Source organism: Lissotriton vulgaris, chromosome 3_1 (genome assembly GCF_964263255.1).
Source record: "Lissotriton vulgaris chromosome 3_1, aLisVul1.2, whole genome shotgun sequence".
Classification (NCBI taxonomy): domain Eukaryota; kingdom Metazoa; phylum Chordata; class Amphibia; order Caudata; family Salamandridae; genus Lissotriton; species Lissotriton vulgaris.
This window is the reverse complement of record NC_141689.1, coordinates 1892342859-1892366094: the sequence shown is the minus strand read 5'-3', so window position 1 is coordinate 1892366094 and position 23236 is coordinate 1892342859. Positions and strand designations below refer to the sequence as shown.

General features: G+C 45.6%; 1 protein-coding gene across 3 annotated transcripts in view; it reads right to left on the bottom strand.

The window, feature by feature from the left end:
* Positions 1–23236, bottom strand: part of FNIP2 (folliculin interacting protein 2) — a 387981-nt gene that overhangs the window by 271589 nt on the left and 93156 nt on the right. Inside the window, exon 1 of one of the 3 annotated variants that reach the window (XM_086962362.1) lies at positions 7976–8589. The exons of 1 other annotated variant lie outside the window; for it this stretch is intronic. In XM_086962362.1, coding sequence (XP_086818488.1) covers positions 7976–8157 — 182 coding nt within the window. In that variant the 5' untranslated portion in view covers positions 8158–8589. Of the gene's footprint in view, positions 1–7975; positions 8590–23236 lie in introns of those variants that run through there. One more of the 3 variants, XM_086962359.1, reaches the window with a different exon arrangement.

Here is a 23236-nt window from a genome sequence, read left to right as displayed (position 1 = left end):
TGGATAGATGGCTAGATAGATAAATTGATAGAATGGGGAAATATTGAATGCTGGATGAAAGAATGAATGGATGACAGAATCTAAAGGTGAAATAGTGGATGCTAGTAGGTGGGATGGAAGGGTAAAAGAATGAATAGATAGATGCATGGATGGAAGAGAAAATGAAGCTGTTCTATTGCTATAGCTTTACCCATGTTTCTAAGTACTGTCGTTGTTTGGTAGAGTGTGGGTGTACAGTGTGACCTATGTGGGAGTTGTTTTGGTGGTGTGCTTGTAGCAGCAGTTCAGTATGGAGAGGTGTAAGAGGAGGAAGGGATACATTTACTTATGCGTTTATCTGCCATTTTAGTGCTGGTGGGCCTTCATCAACTGAGACTTGACCTTCGAGGTTTGCTCTATGCTCACGCTGCAGTTTCACACCCTTCCTTATGCATTGGAGTAGAGAGTGGCGTCATAACTTAAACCCTGCCAATCCACCCCTGCTGCTCGCCAAAATTTTACCCCAGATCCACCCACCCGCCGCTACCTGCCATGGGCGGCAATCTGGGGGATAGCCCTGGGCGCCAGAAGCTCTAGCTACGCCACTGCGTAGAGGGGAAAAACCAGGCAGTTATCATTACTCATTCGTGCATCTCAATCACCAACAATAAGCATTCAAGAATGTGGCTTTGTATGGTGATGTCTGCTTGTGTTATTAAGATGTATTACATCATTCTCTGCATTATCCTTAGGGGCTTAAGTTTCAGGCCCTGGTGGAGTGACTCAGCCGTACCTCTTTGCGAGGTGAATGGCGTTCAGGGTAGATATTAGTCACGCCGAAGAGAGAAAATAATACTAGGCAACCAAATGAAACAAAATGCGAAGTCTGGGAACCTCATGACGTTGCATGGGCATGCGCACTCACCAAGGTAAAATGAAACTTTTCAGTTCGCCATAAAACTTGCCGCACCCCATAAAGCATATATTGCACGTTCTAGGCCAACGAATATCAACGTCATTAATTGTACCAGCATGGAAAAACGTGACTACGTTGACGATGCAATAAATATATAATATGGTTAATTCAGCAGTCTGAAATTGCACCAACACGTGACATTTGTACACGAAGCACACACGAAATGCCTCTTGGGGAGACACGGTTTGCTTGGTTTGCTTTGCGCTGACTAAACTAACCTTTCAAGCTATGCATAACCACATGCAAGGAGAAGAAAAAAAACTATCTTTTACACTTGAAAATGATCCGAATCCTCAGACTGCCATGAACGAAGCTTCCACCCTGTCCCCTAAAGTGAAGGTAAAGTTGTGCATGTAGTGAGGCTTCACTTGCCAAGGTAGGATGCTCGAACAAACGTTTGTGAAACAGGGTAAGGACTTGGAAGCTTGACAACCATGCAATGACATTTAGCTCTCAAAAATGTGTTCAAGACACATTTACAGACCGAGTATCAGAGTAATACTAACACCAAGGCTTGGTGGCTGCGGAGAACGCATGGAAGAATTTTAACGAAATGAAAGCATTAAAAGTTAACAACACAAGCCTAAGCCGCCATCTAGATAAGTGCCTGAGCAAGAGTAGAGATAGGCGAGCCTACAAATTAACAGGGGCAAACCGAGCCAGAACCAAGACAAGGGCCGACTCAGAGAGCCCCTGCACAATCAGAGCCTCGAACACATATGACATGTAAACCATGCCACAAAGATAGTGTTAGAATATTATAGGGTGTCATGAAAAGTCAATGCAGTTTATTACTTCAACAAGCAGAAGCATTCATGATAGTACATCAGATTATTTCAGGGGCCAGTCCCTGCTCATCCAGGAACTGACCAGTGAACACAAAACGGACCCCCTGCTGCATCATTTAATCCTGCTGCCAGATCTCATCTAAATTGACAAGTTTTGAAAGGGCAAAAACACTTGAGAAACCACTGGTAGAATTCCCTCCAGCATAAGGGTGCGGTGGTTATAAAGAAATGTAATAAGAGGATCTTCAGATTTAACACATTGTTGTAGCCCATCTTCTTTTCTAGCTTGGTGTTTTTTTGGGTTCTAGCATGGTGTGGCATGTTATCAGTCATGAGTAATATGCGGTTTCATAAGTGTGATTGTTTTATCCCTGCCATTTGGAGTTTCTGTCTACAGTTCGGGCTGAGCGGGTTACACCCCAGTTCCTGGTGGGTTTCCCTTACAATAACTTGATCTTTAATGAAGTACCCGTTTGTGTACCTACCTGCCTCCTGAGTGTTCCTACCAGCTTGCATTGTCGAAATGCGACAGCGGCGATCAGCAAAAACTAAAGGTGCTTGAAGGAGACTGAAGTAGCTGCCAACCTGGAGAAGGAACCTCACCATTGCCACAGGACTTGGCAGCCCCAAAGCAGGGCGCTGCAGCTGTATGAGGAGTGTGCCCCAGCAGGAGTACGCGCTAAGGAGTAGTTCTAATTAAGACAGGTATCCCAGAGTCTAACTCAACGGCTAGGTGTTGCATGAAGGGCTGCTAATTCAGTTTAAGGGAGGCATTGTCAGTGTAAGTAGTAGAGTAGACCGGGCAGCACTGAGCAGTCCTGATCTAGGAGAGCTAACAATGTGTTTGTTGCAGCAGCTTTTACAATTTTGCATTCAAAAGGCCAAACCCCTTTCTGCCCAGGCTCACAAGGAGTGTCAGCACAGTATGAGGAGGGTGAGCCCTGTGATATAGTGGCTTATATGGTACTGTTGTACAGTGAAAGGAGCGAACAACACAAAAAAGAATGGTGCTGCATAATCAGAAAATACCAGCCTCACAATACTAAAAGTTAAGCACAGTGTAGAATGAAAAGAGGTTGCTCATATTAACTAATTGAGGCACTTTTGCAGTGTAAGTTATCGGGTCTATGGGAGTTTGCTTTCACTTAATTTTTGGGTGACCTGGTTGGCTACAAGTGGCTTTCTGGAGAACCAGCTGTCAGCAAGTACATGTTGCAAAATGAGCACAACTTCAATTGGTGTTGTTTTTGAATACAAATGCTGCATTGTGCAGACAGGACAGTATGGTGTGCAATGCACTATCAGCGCCTCCAGATACCACTTGTGTTGTCATAGAACATGCCATTTGCGTTCTGGACCTGATGTTCCATGGACGGGAATTCAGTGAAATGAAAGACGCACTATCCAGCCTTTCAAAAACTGAAGTAGGACTGACCTGTTCGGTTTCCTCACTTGCAAATTTTCTCCATTGCTAAAGTATACCAATGTTTGTGCTCATACATGGGTTTATTTTAATTAATTCCACTGATGATGAATTTGGCATTATTGGACGTTTTGTGCAAAGGAGTGTTTCATTTTGTGTGACATGGAACATGTACCTCATCATCCGACTTCATTGCTGATGATTGCGGAGTTGATTGTAGTATTTTACTGTGTGCAACTGCGTTAGTGGGTTCATGAGTAGGGAGTGTGTGTAGTGTTGAGTGTATTTTGGTATGTGACGACAGCGTCCACATTATGCCTATTGGCATTCTTTTGGTTGCAGGACACACAGTAGGGAGTGTGGGCCCCAGGGTATTCTGATGTTGTGTGCTGTTTGTGTGGAAGGTGCATATTCCACTGGAAGAGATGGCGGTGTGTTGTTGCATGGAGTGTGGGTACTCCACTGTGTTTTATTCCCATGTGCTTTTTCCATGTAGAGTGCGTATTCCACTTGGTTCAAAGCCCAGGTGCTGTTTGCTTAGCGTGTGGGTACTACAATGTGTTTTATTTCTGTGTATTGTTTGTGTAGAGAGTACTCCAGCGGGTGTGATGCAAATGCAGATTACTGGTGTTGAGATTATTTTTGTTTTTGTGTGCCCTGCGTGGGTGTGCAGTTGAGTTCCCTGTGTGAAGAGGTGTGTTAACTTGCTTGTTGATATTTGTCCTGTGTGAAGTTGTGTGCAGTGGCGTTTAGGTTTTAACTTATTTCTTGTGTGTGCATGGATCAAAAGGGTCTATTTTACTTGCTTTGTTTCAGTGTAATTTGTGTATTTTAAGTCAAAGTTGTGTTCTTTTTCGTTAGGCAATTATGTGATTGATGCTCGGGTTTGTTTTTTAGATTTTTGCACTTTGAGAGGAAGATGTGTAGTATTCGGTCTTCTGTTCTACCTTGGTATGTCTTGATTTAGAATGGTGTGGAACATTGTAAGCCATGGTGAATGTGTGATGTGATTGGTGCGAGTGTTCTACCCCTGTCAGTTGAAGTTTCTGTCTACGACTGGGGCCTGAGCTGGTTACATACTAGCGCCTAGTGGGGTCCTTTACTTAACTTGTTCTTGAATACAGTACCTGTACCTATCTGCCTCCTGGGTCTTCCTACCAGAAATCACAGTATGTACCATACCATCCCCCGCATCCGCAGCAACAGAACCGGCGGGAGAGCTTTTTCCCCCACATCGCAGCCAGAACCTGGAACGAGCTCCCGGTTAACATCAGACGCTCCCAGACCATGCACACGTTCCGGAAGGACCTCAAGACCTGGCTCTTCGAATGATCCGGAGCTGACACCCCCCCCCCCTCAACAGCACCTTGAGACCCTCACGGGTGAGTAGCACGCTATATAAACCCCTGATTGATTGATTGATCCATGTCTAAATCAGGTTGTAGATGTTCCGTTTAATATGGCGCCCAGGCCAAACCTTTTTATGACATCGGATAACAGGCATTTTCATACTGTGCAGCAGATGATTCGGGATAATGCACTTTGAAGAAGTGTAATGGATATTCTGGAAATCATGCTCATGAGGTAATGGTCCGCACCAAAGTGATGAAAGGCGGGGCATATTACTAGTTTATAGATTGGTTCAGTAACTAGGATACCCTTTAGAACATGCATGAAATGCTACCGGGATATGCTCTCTTGGAGAAGTATGGGTTTGTAAAACGCCTTAGGGAGCTTTGGTTTAAAATAAGCCAAGATGCAGTGTGAGGTTGTTTAGTGTACCTGCGAAGCAAAGGTGGCGGACATGCACATTTATGTCATTTCAGAATGAGTACTTTGAAAAAAGCTAAGCAGCATCTGCCAAAAAAAAAAAGCAGAGAGTTACACATGGTCATTGGTTGCTGAAGCATTAGGATATTATAAGCTATAGAGTTAATGGAGAGGAGGCATTTTTTACTAATAAGTGCCCGCATTGGGTATCCTTGCATGAAAATCTCACTGCATACTCTATTAAGTATAGGCCTCCCTTTCTGTTCAAAAATGTTATCGGCATTTGAATTACCACACGATAGTTAAATGATGCATAAACCTTCCGACATACAAGATACACAATAAAGTGCAATAGAATGAATTGTATTACAAAACATAGATTAAAAAAAGGGGGTACCAGCATGGACCGTTACCACCCAGCATAGTATGTCACATATGATGAATCTATAGGCCTCCCTTTCCTCATTTCGGGGACATTCGTCTCCACCATCCACCTCAGTGGAAGGGACATCTGCAATTTGCACTGCCAGGAGGAGAAGTTGGTAAATCATGGAGCTCAATTTATGGCACTGGTGGCTTCAGGCAGCCAAAACTGGGGGAGCCAGTGTCTAATCACAACCTGCGTTATTCTGCTCTCACTTATCAGTGAGGGTTAAAAACACGGGTTCTGAACAGTTATTATAAATGTGTAATGCTGTGAAACAGTACAGGCATGGGACGTTCATGCAGCCATCTAGAATTGTTCTATAGAACTTATACACAGTATTTGTGGCTAGAGATGCCAGTAGGCTTTGATTAAGATCTACAAACCAGAGAGCTAGGAGACCAGGTTTGTAGGATCGGCTCGTAACCTGGGCACTATGCATATTTCAAACCCAAACTCTACCACACTGGACAAAAACGGTCCCCAAATTGAGTGCCTCAGAAGAGAGGCCAAGGACTGAATGTGCAACTAGTCGAAAGGCAAAAGTACTGGTTTTACACTGGAGGGGATTGTGAGGGATTCTGCACTGGGGTGAAGGGCTGCACTCTAACATGCTCTCAAACCAACTGACAAAGCAGTACATTCACAAGAAAACTAACCAAAAGCACCTACAGGATATTCGGTTCTCATTTTGCATAATGCAACGAACACATTATTTTTGGTGTGATTGCTGCAACGCCTCATATGGTCACAGGGTGTTACAAGAAACAAAGCCAAATGCACTTAATACTCGGACTCTCATGATTCCACCTGGCATGACATGTACTTGAAAACATTTTCAAACGCTGCAGACTACTTTTCAATCTTCGCCCCAACTTGCCTAAGAGGTGCGTTTCAGCGAGACAAAGACATGCGTGGACAGTGAAGCACGGACTGTGGTCAAATCAGCTGTAATTATGTCAAATCAGCTGTAATTATGTTAATGCAATGGAAGACGAGCTATTTGGTGACTGAGCAATGAGTTTGTTTTTACAACAAAGTGGTTACCGTATAAAAAATCTACAAGCACAGTTACTTCACAACAATAAGGGGCCATTATACATTGGTACAGTCAGATCACAGTTACAGGAAAACTGTTTTAACGAAGATCCACACACATGTAAAACTCAGGTTGACACATGCCTCACTGATAACATGTATTAATAGTGATCTTAAATGCCAATCATAATTTTCATCTCATCTGTGGTCACCAAACTGTAAAGACAACTGCTTCGACTCTAAATTACTTCAATTGCATTAGTTACCTCCTACTGACACCACATGACTCGGCTACTGAAACCCTAGACCAGATGGATCAATGCTCTCTTAAGCTGTACATCCAGAAGCAGCGACCTGTCCAGAACTTGGGGTTGGTGTGGCTTTTGACATAATAAACCAACCAGAAAACACGTTTTTTGAAAGACTCAACCTTTCCGCCTGAACAGTCTGAATGAATCAGTCATTCTCCAGGCACCCCGAAAGACAGGCGAGCATCATACCTTACAAAATCACCTCCAAGAAATATCTATACCAAACTTGAGGACAATTTCGAAGGAAAGAACACAGAGAAGTCACTTGCCAAGAGGAGGGCAAGCTACTGTGCCCAACTTTCAATTGTCTGGGCAGGTCACGGCCCAAACAGAAGCCATCTGCCCAGAAAAGAACACCAAACATGATCATTTAAAGTATTTGTGCTCCTCCTCAGTTGAATTCCACAAAAAACTGTCCATTAAATTCTCCAAAAATACTTCTTTAATCATTAATTTTAACTTTGAAAATGCAGGTTTAAACAACAAATATAGCTTACTGCTTAGCAGGCAGACAGGCATCCAAATATGCCTACTGAGTGACACTTTCACAAACGTTTTCCCAACAAACAACGAGGGGTTATGTCACCACTCAAACAAATATTGGGGCTCAGTGTTTTACACATGGGTGCCGGATTTTCGAAGGTCTACTTCAGGCTTAAAATAGAAGTCACACTTGTCTTCTTCGTTAAAACAAACTTAAAATGGTTTTACCCTAGAATAACTCTTGGGTAATCGGGCCCGCGTGACTCAATGTACATCTGCCCTGTTTTACTGCCACACCGTTGCGGTTTACTTCCCGGCACACAGGTTTGGCACAGGTTCACTTGTGTAAAGTAAGTATAGGTAGGGGGTAGAAAATAGTTTTAGTATTGTACCATAATTCATACTGTACAGTAACTGGTTGAAACTTAGAGTAGTCGGAGATGCAGCTCATGGAAATGTATTCAGCATGCTAAATATAGCTAAGAAAAAACAAAGTTCTGTAAAAGGACTGCCTTATCAGGTCTACTCACTGGAGCCTTGTAGCCTTTGTCTTTGAGTGACGGGACAAAAAATGTAAAATAATCATTGTAATATAGACGGGTGAGCTATTTTGACAAGGAAACCAGAGTGAAATTTCAAAATTAAACCTCGTTTGCTATCGTACAATTTTAGGTTAATGTGAAAGAAACACTCAAAAACTTCAACCCACTTGAGTAAGGTCATTAAAGTCTAATAAAGATTCCAGCCCCCCCCCAAACAAGCTAATTTTGCAATCTGTCCTACCTCTGCGGCTTCTCGGTAGAGCTGCTGTGCTCAGGAGCTTCCAGCCCTGTTCCAGAATCTCTCGAGGTAATCCTGTGATTCTCGGCGCGTGCATGCTCAGCTTTCACGGCGCAGTCGACATGGCCGTACCCCGGGCCCTCCAGCTGCCCACCTGCGTGGGTCTGAGTGGTCACCCCACACATTGCGCGAGCCGCCTCTCACTCCAGCTCCCTGGGCGACTACCTCGCGTGCGTGCTCATCTCTTAAACTGGGTTTCTGCAGAGCCACCGGCAGCTGAAACACCTTGCTTGAAAAGCAAGAGGCATGTAGCAAATAGAAGTTTACTACGTGCAGGTAGGTCTGCAATCAGAGAAACCCCCATAGAATTCCAAAAAATGTGCACTAGAACGGAAAAAAAAACTTCAACCAGTTAGGTGCACTCTCCGGGCACTCTTGCCATCTCGGCCAGAGCAGCTGACAGGCACTGCACATGTCTGCCCTCCGATAACAGTGTCTCCCTGGGTGGGATTATACAGTCAGTCTCTCGGTCACAAGACCTGCCAGGAGGTCTGTGCTGTGGTAGGTTTATCCTGTACGTGCTGTGCTGCCCTGCCTTGCCCTGCCCCCGGCTGCAAGGGTGCTCCAATGCTGGCCACGCACTTCTCTGTAACGGGTGTCATGTGAGCAGGCGTCATCTGACACGGCCTAGCAACCGCGCGAGCCCAGCGTGGAGACCGCAAACACCAGAGCCTGCTATCGGCGCAGGAGCAACTCGCGGCAAGGGCGCCTCGCCCTGCACCACCTCTGGGATACACGGCGACCCTGCACTGAAAGGAAGAAATGGTTCTTAGGCAGCTCAGCGAGCTTCACTCTGATTGCACTGAACAAAGAAGCGTGCATTTTCCCTCTTTAACCAACATGCCAGAGGCTTCTGCGTATACTACTGCTGAGTAAGGCTAGGAGCAGGGTTTAACACAGTTACATCAGAAAAATCTTAGGGTGACCCATTACTAGCTCGTTCAAACACATATAACATTAAAGCAGTGACTTCTCAAGACACGTGACACAGAACCACAGAGCGTACCGGAGGCGAAAACATGGGAGCTGTACACAAAACCTCTCCCAATAATTGTAATGCAAATAAAATAACAAAATAAATAAATACATCAGTAAATAAAATAACTGTTGCTATTTTTCAAAAGTATTGGAATGGCGAGTAACCTTGTCATCCGCACATAAAACAGCAAATGTTTTAATTATTTTCGGTCTTTCCAAGAGGAATGGCGGTGTAAGGAAACTCGTGCAACCGTGGCGATCACCAACTCAGCCTGAATCTAGGTGCACTGTGAGTAAATGGGTGAACTGTTAAGAAATACAGCGATTCAATGTTAAGGGGAACTGCGAGGCAAGGCGGAGGTAATAGCTTGTATCTTTACTGAGGACTATTCCCGTTTGTGACATTCCATCGCGATGTGAAAAAGACAGCTAGTGCCAACAAATTAACTTTTGTCAACCATAAAAGAAGGCCAAGCCGGCCTTCTGACGTTCAAAAAGGCAGCGTACCAAATGAACCCAAACAGAGCAGAAATGTATACGACCAAATGTATAGCTACCAATAGAGCATTCCCAAAGCAGGGGACGAGGAACCATTCCCTTGCTTACATTAGGGCTCACTGCACCTTTGCTATGCTACTACATATAAGGCTCCCGGAACTGAAATTAAAGGAAAGTCATTAGAAATGAGAAGGTAATAAACCGTTTTTATTGACTTGATACTGCTGTTCTTTGTGTTTCATGTGCTGTAAATACTGGGTGCCAGTATTGCACAATTCAAAGATGCACATCTAACCAATCTTCCGAAGATGAATGGCGGAATCAGCCATGCATTGCATTCAAATATATATCCAGCTGTATTCAAATATATGGCCTGCAGGTTTCACACAGATCTCAGCAGTTAGTGCTCAACTGTCTGAGCTATCTTGCTGGCACATTGGCAAGTGCGTGGGTGCTTCTTGGGAGACTTCCTGTTCTTTTATAATTAGATTCTATTTCTAGTGTCACAGGAAGCAAATGATAAACAGTGCACAGTGGGCACTTAAAACAGGGAGAGGATGTAGCCTTAGGGTTAGAGCAGTCGACCTCGAAGCTGGAACGGGGTTCGAGTCTTAGAAACGACGCTCAACATGGCAAATCACTTAATCTCCCCGTGCCTAGCAACGTGTAACGAAACTGCTACTCATGTAAAGTGCTCTGATACCCGATGTCACGGGTCCAGATCGCGTTATATAAAACTAAAAAAATAAATAAAAAAAAAGGAGGTGCACTAGGGACAGGTTGTGGAAGCTTCCATCTGCAAATCCTACTGAGCAAAGTAAATGGATGTGGACATGGAGGAGAGGAGGACTGGGGGTACAGTCGAAGGTCATTCTGGGCCCAATGCCTGCTGAACAGGGCCACATGCTGCCCACAATTTATCCATCCCGAGTATAGAGAGTGTGGGCACAAGACCAGGCACTGAGAAAAGCTCTAAGATTGACCACATAATATTGTTGAAGCACACTGGTTATGATTTAACTGGAGATTTATTCTGTACATCCAGTGTCAGCCCTGTCCCTACTATAACTGCCCTCATCCTGTCCTGACTCCTCCTCTTCCCCTCAACCCAACTCGCTCCGCCCCACCCAACTACTAGACTGTCGACTTCATTACATCTCCCCTTTTCTTAATAAAACAAACAAACAATGCTTCAGACCATCTCTACAATGAGTCTCTTTGGTGGCTGGATATCACGACGTGGTCGCAACGACATGGTCCCAGTGGACACACTCGGCACGGGCTCATTCTGCTTACTTCTGCCTTCTGGATCACCAAGGTCAGGTTCTTCAAGTGCAAGAGTGCCAGTCGGGCTCATCCCGGGTCCTTTCATGTCTCGCGGACACCTCTTGAACTGGGAGACGTTCCTGGTGATTCGGCGTTGTTCAGATTCCGCCGTTAGCATGGTGCCCTTCTGTTGGGTAACTAGCAGTGGCTCATCACAGAATCGGGAGTCAGTCTTTCTCTGCTGATCCTGTTTGACAAAGACATGGTCCCCTTCATGCAAGGATGGAGACCTCGCTCTCCTTTTGGCATTGGCATATGATTTCATTCTGTCTTTGTTATGCTTGTCAGTCACGGCCATTTCCTGGTGAATGTGACTTGGCGACACCGCTTGCAAAGCACCTTCCCATGTCAGGATGCGATTTCTCATTGGCCGCCCTAGCATGAGGGTCGCAGGGCATTGTCCGGTGGTTGAGTGGGGAGTTGTGCTGTAAGCTCTGAGAACTTCATTCAGAGCGGCCTGCAGTTCTCTCTTCTCAGCAGTGGCTTGCTGAAATGTCTTTTTGATCGTAGCCATAAATCTTTCAATGGTTCCATTTGCTTGTGGCCAGAGTGGTGTAACTTTTCTGTGCTTGAAGTCCATGTGTTTCGCAAATGCACTGAATTCGTGTCCATTGAATGGGGGCCCATTGTCCATCTTGACCTCTTTGGGGACACCCCATGTTGCAAATACCTCATCTAGCACCTTGAGAGTGCAGGAGGCCCTGGTAGACGATATTATTTGTGCGATGGGAAATCGTGAATATTCTTCGATTATGGCAACCACATATTTTCCAGACTGCAGCGGTCCATAGAAGTCCATGGCAATTTCTTGCCACACTCCACTGGGTAGGGTGGTCATTTGTAGTGGTGCCGGTGGATTGCTTTTGTTGGTCAACTGGCAGAGATGGCAATCCTTCAGTGTAGACCCCACCATTTCGTCAAGAAAGGGGAACCAGACGCGTTCCCGTAGAGCTCGCTTCGTAGATAATACTCCTCTGTGGCCTTCATGGGCTAAATTGATAACTCCCTGCCGTAGTTGACTGGGGATGACTCGTCGTTGACCTCTCAGGATGACTCCATCTGTGGTGACCGACAGTTCATCGCAGACGTGCCGGAATGCTTGTATCTCTTTCCGGATTGTAGAGTCTGTGTCTTCTTGCGTGTTATATCTCCACCTATTAGTTTGGATCCGGTGGAGTACCATTTGCAGGATGGTGTCTTGGGCGTTGACCTCCCGAATGACGTCCATGGGAATGGCAGGTGGCAATGCTTGGTCAGCCACGAAGTGGATATACTCCTCAGCAATCGATGGTTTGGATTCTGAAGATGGCTGAGGGTGGCGGGACATGTAGTCAGCCGGGTTCTCCGCCTTCCCCGGTTTATGAACAATAGTGAAAGTGTACTCCTGAAGTCTGAGACCCTATCTCTCTATTCTCGGAGGAATTTTGGATTTCGGGTTGCCGTAGATGGTGACCAACGCCTGATGATCAGTGATCAGGGTAAAGTGCTTGCCATATATGAAGACATGAAAGTGTTCGCATGCCCACACCACAGCAAGGCTTTCCTTCTCTGGCTGCGAGTACTTCTTCTCGGGATCAGACAAGCTGCGACTGGCATAGGCAACAATCCGCCTCTGGTCAGAGTCATTATCGTATTGAGCCAAGATGGCCCCCAATCCAACAGGGCTGGCGTCGACGGTGATCTCAGTCTTCCGTTGAGGGTTGAAGTAGGAGAGGCTGTCGGCCGACTCCACAGCACGCTTGATGTCCTTGAACGCCCGCTCACACTCAGGGGTCCAGTCAAACGGTTGACCAAGCTTGGTAAGGATCCGAAGGGGGTGACTGATGGTCGCATAGTCACGGATGGAGCGGGCACAGTAGCTGGCCATCCCTAAGCAAGACCTCAAGTCATTGACATCCTGCGGGCTCTTGGTATTAATCAGGGTCGCGATCTTGTCCGGGTCAGGCTTCATGCGGAGAAGTGTGGCTCACTGGTTAGAGCAGGCAGACCCTGAAGCAGAGGTCAGACCCGGGACCAGGGTTCAATTCCCGACGCGGCAGGGTATTGAGCTCAAATGTCCACGGACTCGATAATTCTCGCTTCGGTGCCTGACCTAATCATGGGTTCACACTCTGCAACTCTGGGCATTAAGCTTGCTTAATCTCCACAACGGCCCCCCGCGGCGGGATGCCTGGCTTTCACCTTGGGGATGCCTGTTAGGGGCTATCTCACAGGGAAAAGCCAGGACGGGTTCCCAAGGCAAGCGCCGAGATGCCTCCGGGTAGTCGAGCGCTATATAAGAACATACAAAAAAAAAAAAAAAAAATGCCCTCATCTGAGAAAATGTGGCCAAATAATTTCAAACTGGCCTGGGGAAACTCACATTTCTCCTTGTTCAAAGTCAAATTCGCATCCAACAGGGCATGGCAAACACGATCAAGAGCGATGTCGTGCTCACGAACATCAGACCCATAGACCAGGATGTTGTCGCTGTAGTTCAAGGTGTTGGGGATGTGTTGAATGATTTGACGGATTGCCTCCTGAAAGATTTCTGCAGCGGACGAGACACCAAAGCTCAGCCGTTTGTACCTAAAAAGTCCTAGGTGAGTTGCAAACGTGGTGATGTAGCGAGATTTGATGTCTAATTCTAGCTGGTGATAACCTTTGTTCAGGTCTAGCTTCGAGAAAACCCTTGCGCCATTCAGTGCAGCGATCATATCGCTCCCTTTCAATTGCCGTGTTGGGTAGGCGCATGTCAACGCACAGTCTCACCTTGTTGGGAGTCCCTTTTTTAGGTAAGATGACCACCGGCGACACCCAAGGGGTCGGGCCATCCGTGCGCTCTATGATGTCTGCAGATAGAAGTTCTTGAAGTTTGTCCTCGACAGCACTTTGAAGATGAAATGGAACACGTCGTGGGTGCTGCGCAACGGGTTTGATCTGTTCGTTAATGTGCAGATGAATTTGACACCCTTTCAGCTTGCCTAAGCCGTGAAATAATTTGTGAAACTTGCTGACACAGTTCTGATTGTCAATGACTTTGAATAAGATTTCCACCAGACGAAGACGCTCTGCGGTGGGTAGGCTGAGTAGGCAGTCGGCTTCAGGCCCTTTGATGACATGTATGACCGCCTGTATGGTGATGTCGTCATGGGTAAGTGTTGTGTGGAATTTACCCAGACAGGGGAGTGGTTTTTTGGACATCCATGTGAAGACGCGGACTGGTGCAAAAGTCAGTGGGGGTTTCGGGATCATTTTCTCGTGTTCCGTAACTGGAATATAGTTCAGCGAGGCTCCGCGGTCCATTACAAATTTGGTGTCATGATTCCCCACTCTAATGTCTAGGCGTGGATATTTTTTCAGTTGATCAGGATCCGCAATCATGTTCAAGTATTCCACGGTGTAAGCAGAGTCTTTGGAGGACGATGATCTCGAGTCCCGAGATGGGCATCTGCGTTCCCATCGTGACCTGCGTGATTCTCGGCTGGAATGTGATGAGCCTGGGGACCGCATGGACTCTCCTTGAACAGCTCGTATGTGGTGTTTTCTTGTTTCTGAGCGGGACGATCTCGGTGTTTCTCTTCGCCTTTCCTTGTGATAGTCCCCGCACATTGTTTCAAAGTGGTTGGATCGCCCACATTTCCTGCATCGCTGACCCATGGCTGGACAGGTGTCTATATGAGGATAGTCATATCCACACCGATAACATCGGTTTAGTCCTTTCTGGCTTTCGGTCCTTTCGCCCTGGTTCTCTTCTCCAGTACTCCGGGCGTCGTTGGCGAGATGACGGTCTAGGTCTCCATTGATTCTCTTGCGAATACTTCCTTTTGCTGTGAGGTTGTTCTTGAACGCGGTGTGCTTGCTCATGACTGACACTGTGTCCTGTTTCAATGGTGGCGGCGTGTTCCTCCGCTTGGTCATATATGCGAGTCATTTCCTCATTCTCCTCCAATTCGTGGGGTTTTCTCAGTAGCCGCCTCCTGAATGTTTCTGAGTGACAGCCGGCTATGATTTGCGATTTGATGGCAGCGCCAGGCGAGAAGGTTTCAAACTCACAGTGTCTCGACAGCCGTCGTAGCCGGGTGATGAATGCACTCATTGCTTCCTCTTTTCCTTGACGCGCTTGATGAAATGCGTGGCGCTCATAGTCCACATTTCTTTTATGGAGAAACTTCTTGTTCAGTGCCTCACGCACTTTGTCATAGGTTCCAGAATCTGCAGGCGGAAGGTCCTTGATTATTTTGCTTACTTCCCGGCCTGCTAGGTTGCGGAGGGCAATTAGCTTCTTTTTGTCTGCCGTCACCTTGGATCCCTCAATATAATCTTCGAAGTCGTCTAGCCATTCTTGCCACTTGGGGCCCATGCTCCCTCCCGTGGTCACGGTCAGAGGTTCAGGAGCTCGTAGGCGTGATCCTCCCGCGACAAGGGGCTTCCGCTGTGGTGAGGTGTCGGGGGTCACCATTGTGTCGCTGCTTTCTTTTCACTCTCTTTGCTTGTGCCTGTTTCTTCACCACACTGCTTGAGTTTGTCAATGTTCGTGTTTTTGTGGTTCATTCACGTTTGTTATCGCCAGTGCTTGTTTATTTATTCTCACCAATGCTTGTTTATTTACTCTTGACAATGCTTGTTTACTTCTCGCCAATGCTTGTTTATTTGCTCTTGTCAATGCTGGTTTATTTCTTCTCGCCAATGCTTGATTATTTGCTCTTGTCAGTGCTTGTTTCTGATGCTGTATGCCGGACTTCAAAATGGCCGCTCTACAATGATCAAGGGGTCTGTCTTGAAACTTGCCTGACTCCAAGATGGCCGCCGTCACTGCATGCACACGAGGCTTTCTCTCATGGCTCACTCGGTCCTCTTTCACTCTGAACTCACCGGCGGGCGACTTCAGAGGGCAGCACACGTCAGGATCTGCTTCTCCCCCACTGCTGCTGCTACCAGGTGAGGTTGGGGTGGGCTCCCGCCTTATTCTGGAGATTCCCGCGTTTCTTCTGCGACAGCATGCCAAGACTCACGCATCAGGCGTGAGGTCTTCCGACATCGACGGGCACTCGAGCCCTGACTTCAATGCGCTCGGCAGCGCTCACCAGCGGGCCTTCAGGGACGGCGTCCTCTACGCTGGGGCACTTCTCTTTCGCTCTTGGGTGCGAGGCAGGGTCGGAGTGGGCTCCCGACTTCTGCGCTGCCAGGACTCACCCAAGTCACACGCTTCTGGCGTGAGTCGTGCTTCGGCGTGATCGGCTTTTTTCTTTTCGAGCAGTTCAGCGCTCGTTCCTGCGGCCTCTCTCGGCTCCCTCACGGTCTCTGGAGGGGCAAGGTCCCTGCTGCTGGCCTCTTCTCTTCAGGCGGCAGCTCGGCTTCACTTGGCAGCGTTTTCCTCGACGTTGCCTGGGACAGGGTGTCCTCGTGGGGTTCTGTGAGCGGTGGGCTTAGTCATCCCACCCTCGTCGCCAGTTGTAGCATCGCGCTACTAATAACCACAGACACTGGTTATGATTTAACTGGAGCTTTATTCTGTACATTCAGTGTCAGCCCTGTCCCTACTCTAACTGCCCTCATCCTGTCCTGACTCCTCCTCTTCCCCTCAACCCAACTCGCTCCTCCGCTCCCCCCCCCCCCCCCCCCCCCCCCCCAACTACTAGACTGTTGACTTCCTTACAATGCACAGCAGGTTATTGGATCATTAAAAATGCTGAAATCTCTTTGTTAAAAGGTAAGATATGTATTTTATTCTCAAGTGGCATGAAGGTAATTCTATTTAGGGAAGCGTTTCCTGTTCTTATATCCATATCCATGTATCTTGTATGAAAAATGGTCTGAATTTAGAGGTGGGTGAGCCACTGAAAGCTCAAGCCAGAATCCTGGCTCCGGCTCAGCTCGATGTTCTCTTGGAACTTCGAGCCTAAAGCAAACAGAGATTCACAGGAGGCAGCGTAGCCTAGTGGCTACAGCTGCCAACCATGCAAAATGGGAAAACCAGGTTTGAATCTCAGTCTCGGTTCAGCATGCTTTGAAGTTTAGGATGTGCGCTGTATAAAAACCTCTCACGTTTAATTTAATAGCTTAATATAACAGCTCCACATAAAATATTAATCTAGGTCACATACCGGAGTTCATGTGACCACTGATTTGCCTCTTAGGTGACTAATGACATTGGCATCACGGCGATAACTAATGTTTTCTCAGTACCGGTTTAAAAACTCTCACTTTTTCAGTACCGGTTTAAAAACTCTCACTTTTAATACTCAATGAAGAGAGGTGAAACACTTCTGCGTGTTTAAGAGAAACTTTTTTGAATTTTGAAGACACCGTCATATTTAATCATGGGTGTTGCATGATTTACATGCAAGAAAAATGTCACGGTTTGGCTCGTGCATAGGTTCTTCGAGCCAGAGTCGACCCTAGGCTCGGCTCTACCTATTAATGTATTGGCTCTCCCACCTCTATCCGAAATTCACTTAATGTATTGTAAATTTGCAAATTTTCTGAAATTCACAAGTACGTTGCGACATTTTATTAGGAAATAGAGTATATCTTATGTGGATCAGCTGAGATTGCTTAACATTGTTTAAATTCTATGTTTTTATGTACTTTTATGGCGGTTTTCAACTTGCCGAATAAAGTTTTTGAACTACACCGGATTCATTTTCAACAAATTCAAAACCGGAGTTTCAAGACATTTGCAAACATAAAAGAAAAAAAGAAGTAAGTCATCAACCCTCTGTAGGTGCATGGTCTGGTAGGGTGTACTGGTGGATGGCCACAAGGTCCTATGCACAAATGCCGAGATGCATGGATGGGTGGGCGCATAGTCTGAATGGAGGCAAGGCTGTGTGGCGCATATAGCAGAAGGGCATGCACAGTGGGACCTGAACTCATGGGTTATTGGAAGCTGGGGCAGGAGGCATGAGTGATGGCCTTTTCTCCAACCAACATTTTGAGACACAATATTGTGACATACAACCCAAGCAGAAAGATAAAAACTGAAATTATCCTAAAAACCTTCAACTCTGCTTGTGCTGGAAGGAGCACAGGATGGGAGGAACAATGCTTCACATCTGATGGGCATGCCTACACATAAAGCCTTGTTGGACAGGACTGTTACATATATTGGAAGAAATTACAGTTGTAGCCCAGGCCCTGGACACAACTGTTCTACTTCTCAGCCTCCCTGAGAAGTTCAGCTCATAGACACATTTGTATCGAACCTGCTGTTGGTAGGGAGTCTGACATTTGCACATTTCTGGAAAACAGAAACCCCCCAGCCTCTCAGGTTGTGGTGATCAAAAAGGTGGCATATCTATCTCATGGAAAAGCTATTGGCCATACTGATTGACAATGTGAATAGTTTAAGAAAACATGGAAATCTTTAAAAACTTGTGTGAATGGCCGGCTTGAGGGGGCGGAGGTGGGCAGAACATGTGTCTGAACTAAGTAGGAAACGGAGACTGCAGGGTCTCAGGCTCCTCTGAAGAGTGGACTCTGAGGAAGGCCTGGTTAGCCGGTCCCACCTGACACAAGCCCATCGACTATCGACCAACGGTTTCGACTGCGGCAACCAGGGCAATTGATGAGGCTGGTACATCATTATCATTTTGAAAAGGGCATAGATGAATAGAGAATTAGACTATATCTGCTGGACCCCCACATACACCGAAAAACTGCGAAGTGTGGCTAGGTTAAACCTTACGCAAAGCCATACCAAATAGTAATACAGCCAAATTTCAAGAATAAATGCTCCAGGAATAAAAGGCAACGCCAACCATGTGCCAGGAAAACTCTTCTGTGATAAGACACAGAGGATAGACTGAAAACAAGGTATTGCCCCCGAGCAACCGCAACCTAATAATAAAATTCAATTCTATCAATTTCATCAGTCCAAATGAACATCCAGGTATGATAGTTCACAATGATAATTCCTTTATTGTCTTGTTTTTCTTTCTTTGTCACAAGTGCAGAAATTTGAAGCAATGTCTCTCAATGGAGATCCTGTGTCATTGACATCATGAAATGTAGCCAAACAGCCGACACGCGTTTCGTCTCGGGGAAAAATCACCTGACTACTTCATCAGGGCATAAGGTATTCTTTTGGTAATATCGTCACCACATTCCAGGTAAAACCTGTGTGGTCCCATACAGTATGGGTCTAAAGGGTGGAGAATATTCCTTCCAATTACAGCAATCTGTATTCTACAAACTGTAAGGTCAAATTTCTTAAAAAGGAATAAGAATATCCAGTCCAACAGTATAAGGTCATAATATTTCAAGTTCAGGAGAGTACTCCCGCCACCGTCATCGCCACATACACCACTTGGTATACAGAACACAAGTCCTCGGCTCCTCGAAGGCTTGAAAGAAATACCCGATACCACATGCATGCACATTTGGTTTGAGTCGTTTTGTTTTTTTAAATTACCTTTTCTCCTGTTTTACCCTTGAATTCCATTTTTACTTGTCAGTTCTTATTATCTTTTGTTGAATAAGTATATTGTATTTCTATGGGGACAAATCAATAAAGAAACTGTTAAAAAAATAAACCTCAGCTGAAGGGATGTGATTACTACTACTAAAGATGAAATTCACTGGTTATGGTGAGTGATGTAAACATAACTCCTCCCTCAACCAACAGTAATGCTAATGACCTCCCATATAATATCGCTGATGACATCACACAACATCAATGAAGCAGCGATTGGAGGCAGGGTCGTGCCAAAACCCAGGTCCTGAACTCAAAAAGTACTGGGCATAGCCACTTGATATGTGAATTTTAAATAATGTAGGTTCGGCCATGCTGTCAGAGCAAAATGTTGCTAGTGGATGTTTAAATTATTTCTACCTGGTCTAACTGCTCTCATCTTCTAGAAACAGAAGTCAAAACGTATTACAAGGGGGAGCACAGCAATAAGAGTTGCTGTTTTGGTTTGCTGGACAAGTCTACAGTACTGAACACCCACAACCACTCAAGTCTTTCCGAAAAGCCTAGAAGCTGGGGAGTGTAGTTCAGGAGCAGCCACCGACTGGCTGGCTTCCTGGCCTGGTTAACCTCTTTGCGTGTGCATCTTCAGCCTGGTTGCTCCCACTTTGGCACCAGTTGCTTGGAGGGTCCCGCTGGGGTCTTGATTGAATGGGTGCCTGAAACCACTAGACTGGTTCTTTCACAGTAGAGGGTTGAAGTTTCGCACATCCATGGAGGTCTTCCGTTTGACAGGGGCCCTAGTTGTGGATTTATATTAAGGCTACATGAAATTCCTGGCAAAATCCATCTGTGGTCGAGATCGAACTCGCGCTGTCTGATGGTGTCAAAAAAGGAGCGCCTATGGTATCTTGTTGTAATTGGTATTATGAAATGAATGCATCCAGCAGTGAGTCCTGCGTAATGGGGTACAGATTGCTTCCAGAGGGATTTAGATTCACCCATGTCCAGAGGAGCTCAGATAAATCATGTGGTCTCATCCCCTTTTCCAACCCCCTTTTTTTAAGCCTCAACTGGCCTCAATAGCACTCGACCATCACAGAAGCACAGCTTGATTAATGCTGCCTTCTTTATAGGTGGAGGTTTGCTTCTTTGTGCTTTCGATGGAGCACGATGAGAAAGAAAGCAGCTCAGACTGAGACTTAGGGGTATGATGCAACAACCCTTTTTCAGGGTTGCAAAGCCTGCAAATTACAAAATCACAGGCTTTGCGACTGCAAAGCGGTATGCTGCAAGGTACTAATGGCACACGGAGATTTGGAAAGGGTCCTTTGCAGACAAGGAAATCTATTGTTCCTGCTAGCTAAAGGGGATATGAAAAGTTTGTCCCCTTGCTTTTGCAATTCACTATGGAATCTATAAATGGTTTCCCATCAAAACTGCAGACACAAACCACTGAACAGATAACCTTTCACTGAAATAGATGGTACCTATTTACAAAGTGGAATTGGTATCTATGAAAATCTTCCACCTTCTGAAAATGGGCTTGTGGCACAGGGAGGAGCGGTGAGCGTGTTCAGGAAACTATTATAAGCCCTCTTCTCCAATGCATTCAATGAATGGCCACTTTTTTTTTTTTTTTTTTAAGGAGCCCTTGGCCTTTTGGTCTACATTAAAAAAAATGCTGGCGTTCGGTGAATGCAAACAGTGGTGGCTGGCAGGGAACAGGAGAGGCCGAGCGGGAAAAGGGGAGTGGCTATTGAAAAAAAAAAAACGGGAAAAAAAAACACTTACCTCTTCGGCCGCCCGCTCCTCTCCTTGCTTCTCTGCCGACGTCCCAGAATGGAAGCAGGAACTGGAAGCACACACAGGCTCCATCCCTTAAGCTACTCACAATGCTGCAATGCAGCATTGTGATAGTTCTGTGCGCCGTGGTTACTCGCTCAGACGGGAAATGGGAGCCCGGGCATGTTCCTCACCAGGCTGTGTAATGCAGCCTTGTGGGGAACATGTTAAGTGTGCGTGACTGTTTGGCCAGCCCAAGACGGCTTGCCAAACAGTCATGCACACTTGGAGTATGCCCACCACTCCTACCCCTGTGACCCCAGCCCCGCCCTAACCAAGCCCCACAGCTACTAAAAAAACAAAATAATAATAAAGTTATTATCATTGTTTTTTCACTGCTTTGAAAGCAGTCTGGCGACCCTCCACCTTAGCGGAGGAGCCGCCCTTGAATGCAAATGCTGGGATCTAAAAGGGAAGATGTTTGGCGAAACTTTACATTATTAATTATGTGAACTTTAAAATATACTGTAAGAAAGACTATAAAATTGATTCACATGATATGGGAGTTTGAGATGAAAAATAGGATGGAGTTTACTATACAAGGACCAAACAAATGGTATAAATAATTGAGTGTGAAAGAAGAAATGGTTATGATGCCCTATAGTGCCAGACATTACTGAGGGCAAACATGGTTAAATGGGTTTTATCCATTAGGGAACCCTTTATTGTGATGTACTTTTATTATGCGGAGGTTCTGTAGGAGGTCAGACGGCCTACCTCATTCATAAATCAGTTGCAGCACAAAACCCCCTTCAGGTTCCAAAGCAGTCATCATACAAAAACACACTGACTGCATTGCGGCCTGACCTCACTACATCGGGCGTATAGTTTCCTCATAGGTTACATACAACTCTGGTTCTACTTCGGCAACAGTGGCTGACCATACAAGGTACTTTTCTTTTGCACACCAAGTCTTTATTACAACGTGCTCTATATAAAATGTCATCAAAACGGTCTCCTGGATTCAGGGAGTAATCCTCGAAAAACAATAAGGCAAATTTGGATGGATTACTAGATGAGCCCCATTCCCTAGCCTAAAGTAAACCACAAACTCCCTGAAAAAGAAAGACAGGCACCTAATATTTATTAGTGTGGCTTCTTTAAATGTTTGTCGAGTGGTTTCCACATGTGCTCTTGGGGCGTGTGTTCTTTCGAGAGGTTGCCCGTGATGTTATCTGCTCCTCTTAGGAAGGTGACCCAGTTGATCCATGTTTTGAAGTTTGCCTTCGCCGTGTTCTTCCAGTTTGTTACAGCACTGTTGTAAGACTGCCAATGTATATGCCACTTTATTTTTCAATAAAAATCTTTAAATCAAAAAAAAAAAAAGACCGAAAAAGGTAATAGTCTCAACTATTAAAATGGGAATCCACAAAAAAATCATCAAGAACCTCCATGCAAAACAATATGCAACAAGAAACAAGAGCTATTTGACTCAATCCATGACAATAAACCAGTATTTACAATTCATTTCACTCAACCGACAACAAACAGATTGTATTGGACAACTGAAGCTGGGTTTTCAGACACCAAAACAATGCTGTAAATGCAGCCATGGTGTTGGCACTCACAAACATACCTTCACTTGCAGCAACAAAGTGCATTAGAGCTGCAAAGAGAGTCTTTGTACATGTTAGCTACAAGATAGCTCTGTGCATTCTTCAATTACTCAGGACACCATAAATAGGGGCTTTGGCTAAGTAGGCATATGGAATAGACAGGGCTGTAGAGAAGTGTCCTTTGATTTCAACAGTCCCATCAACCCAGTTTGGAGATGGAGTTGGCTTTCTCTTGTATCGATCCTGGAATCCTCTTCGCTTATAAAAAGCTTCTTCCATGCTCTGGCACCAATGCCTAAAAATATCCCACCTATCTTGGGAAAGCAAGGTGGGCATAATACGTTTATCAAATGGATTGCACTATCATGGTTAAATAAATGAAATTTCTTTTCTTCTTCCCTCCATGAACGCAGAGTTCCAATGTTTGAAAGAGAAAGTTCTTATTCAAGAATCAAGAGTGGTCATTGTGATTCTCCAGCCTTATCTATCACATGACCTATTGCAGTCAGACGGTAGCTCAAAATACACTATATTCAGTCAGAGTCTGAAAGTATTCTAGCAAAGGAGCCATTTCTCCTTGACAAGACAACCCACTACTGTGCGCAACAC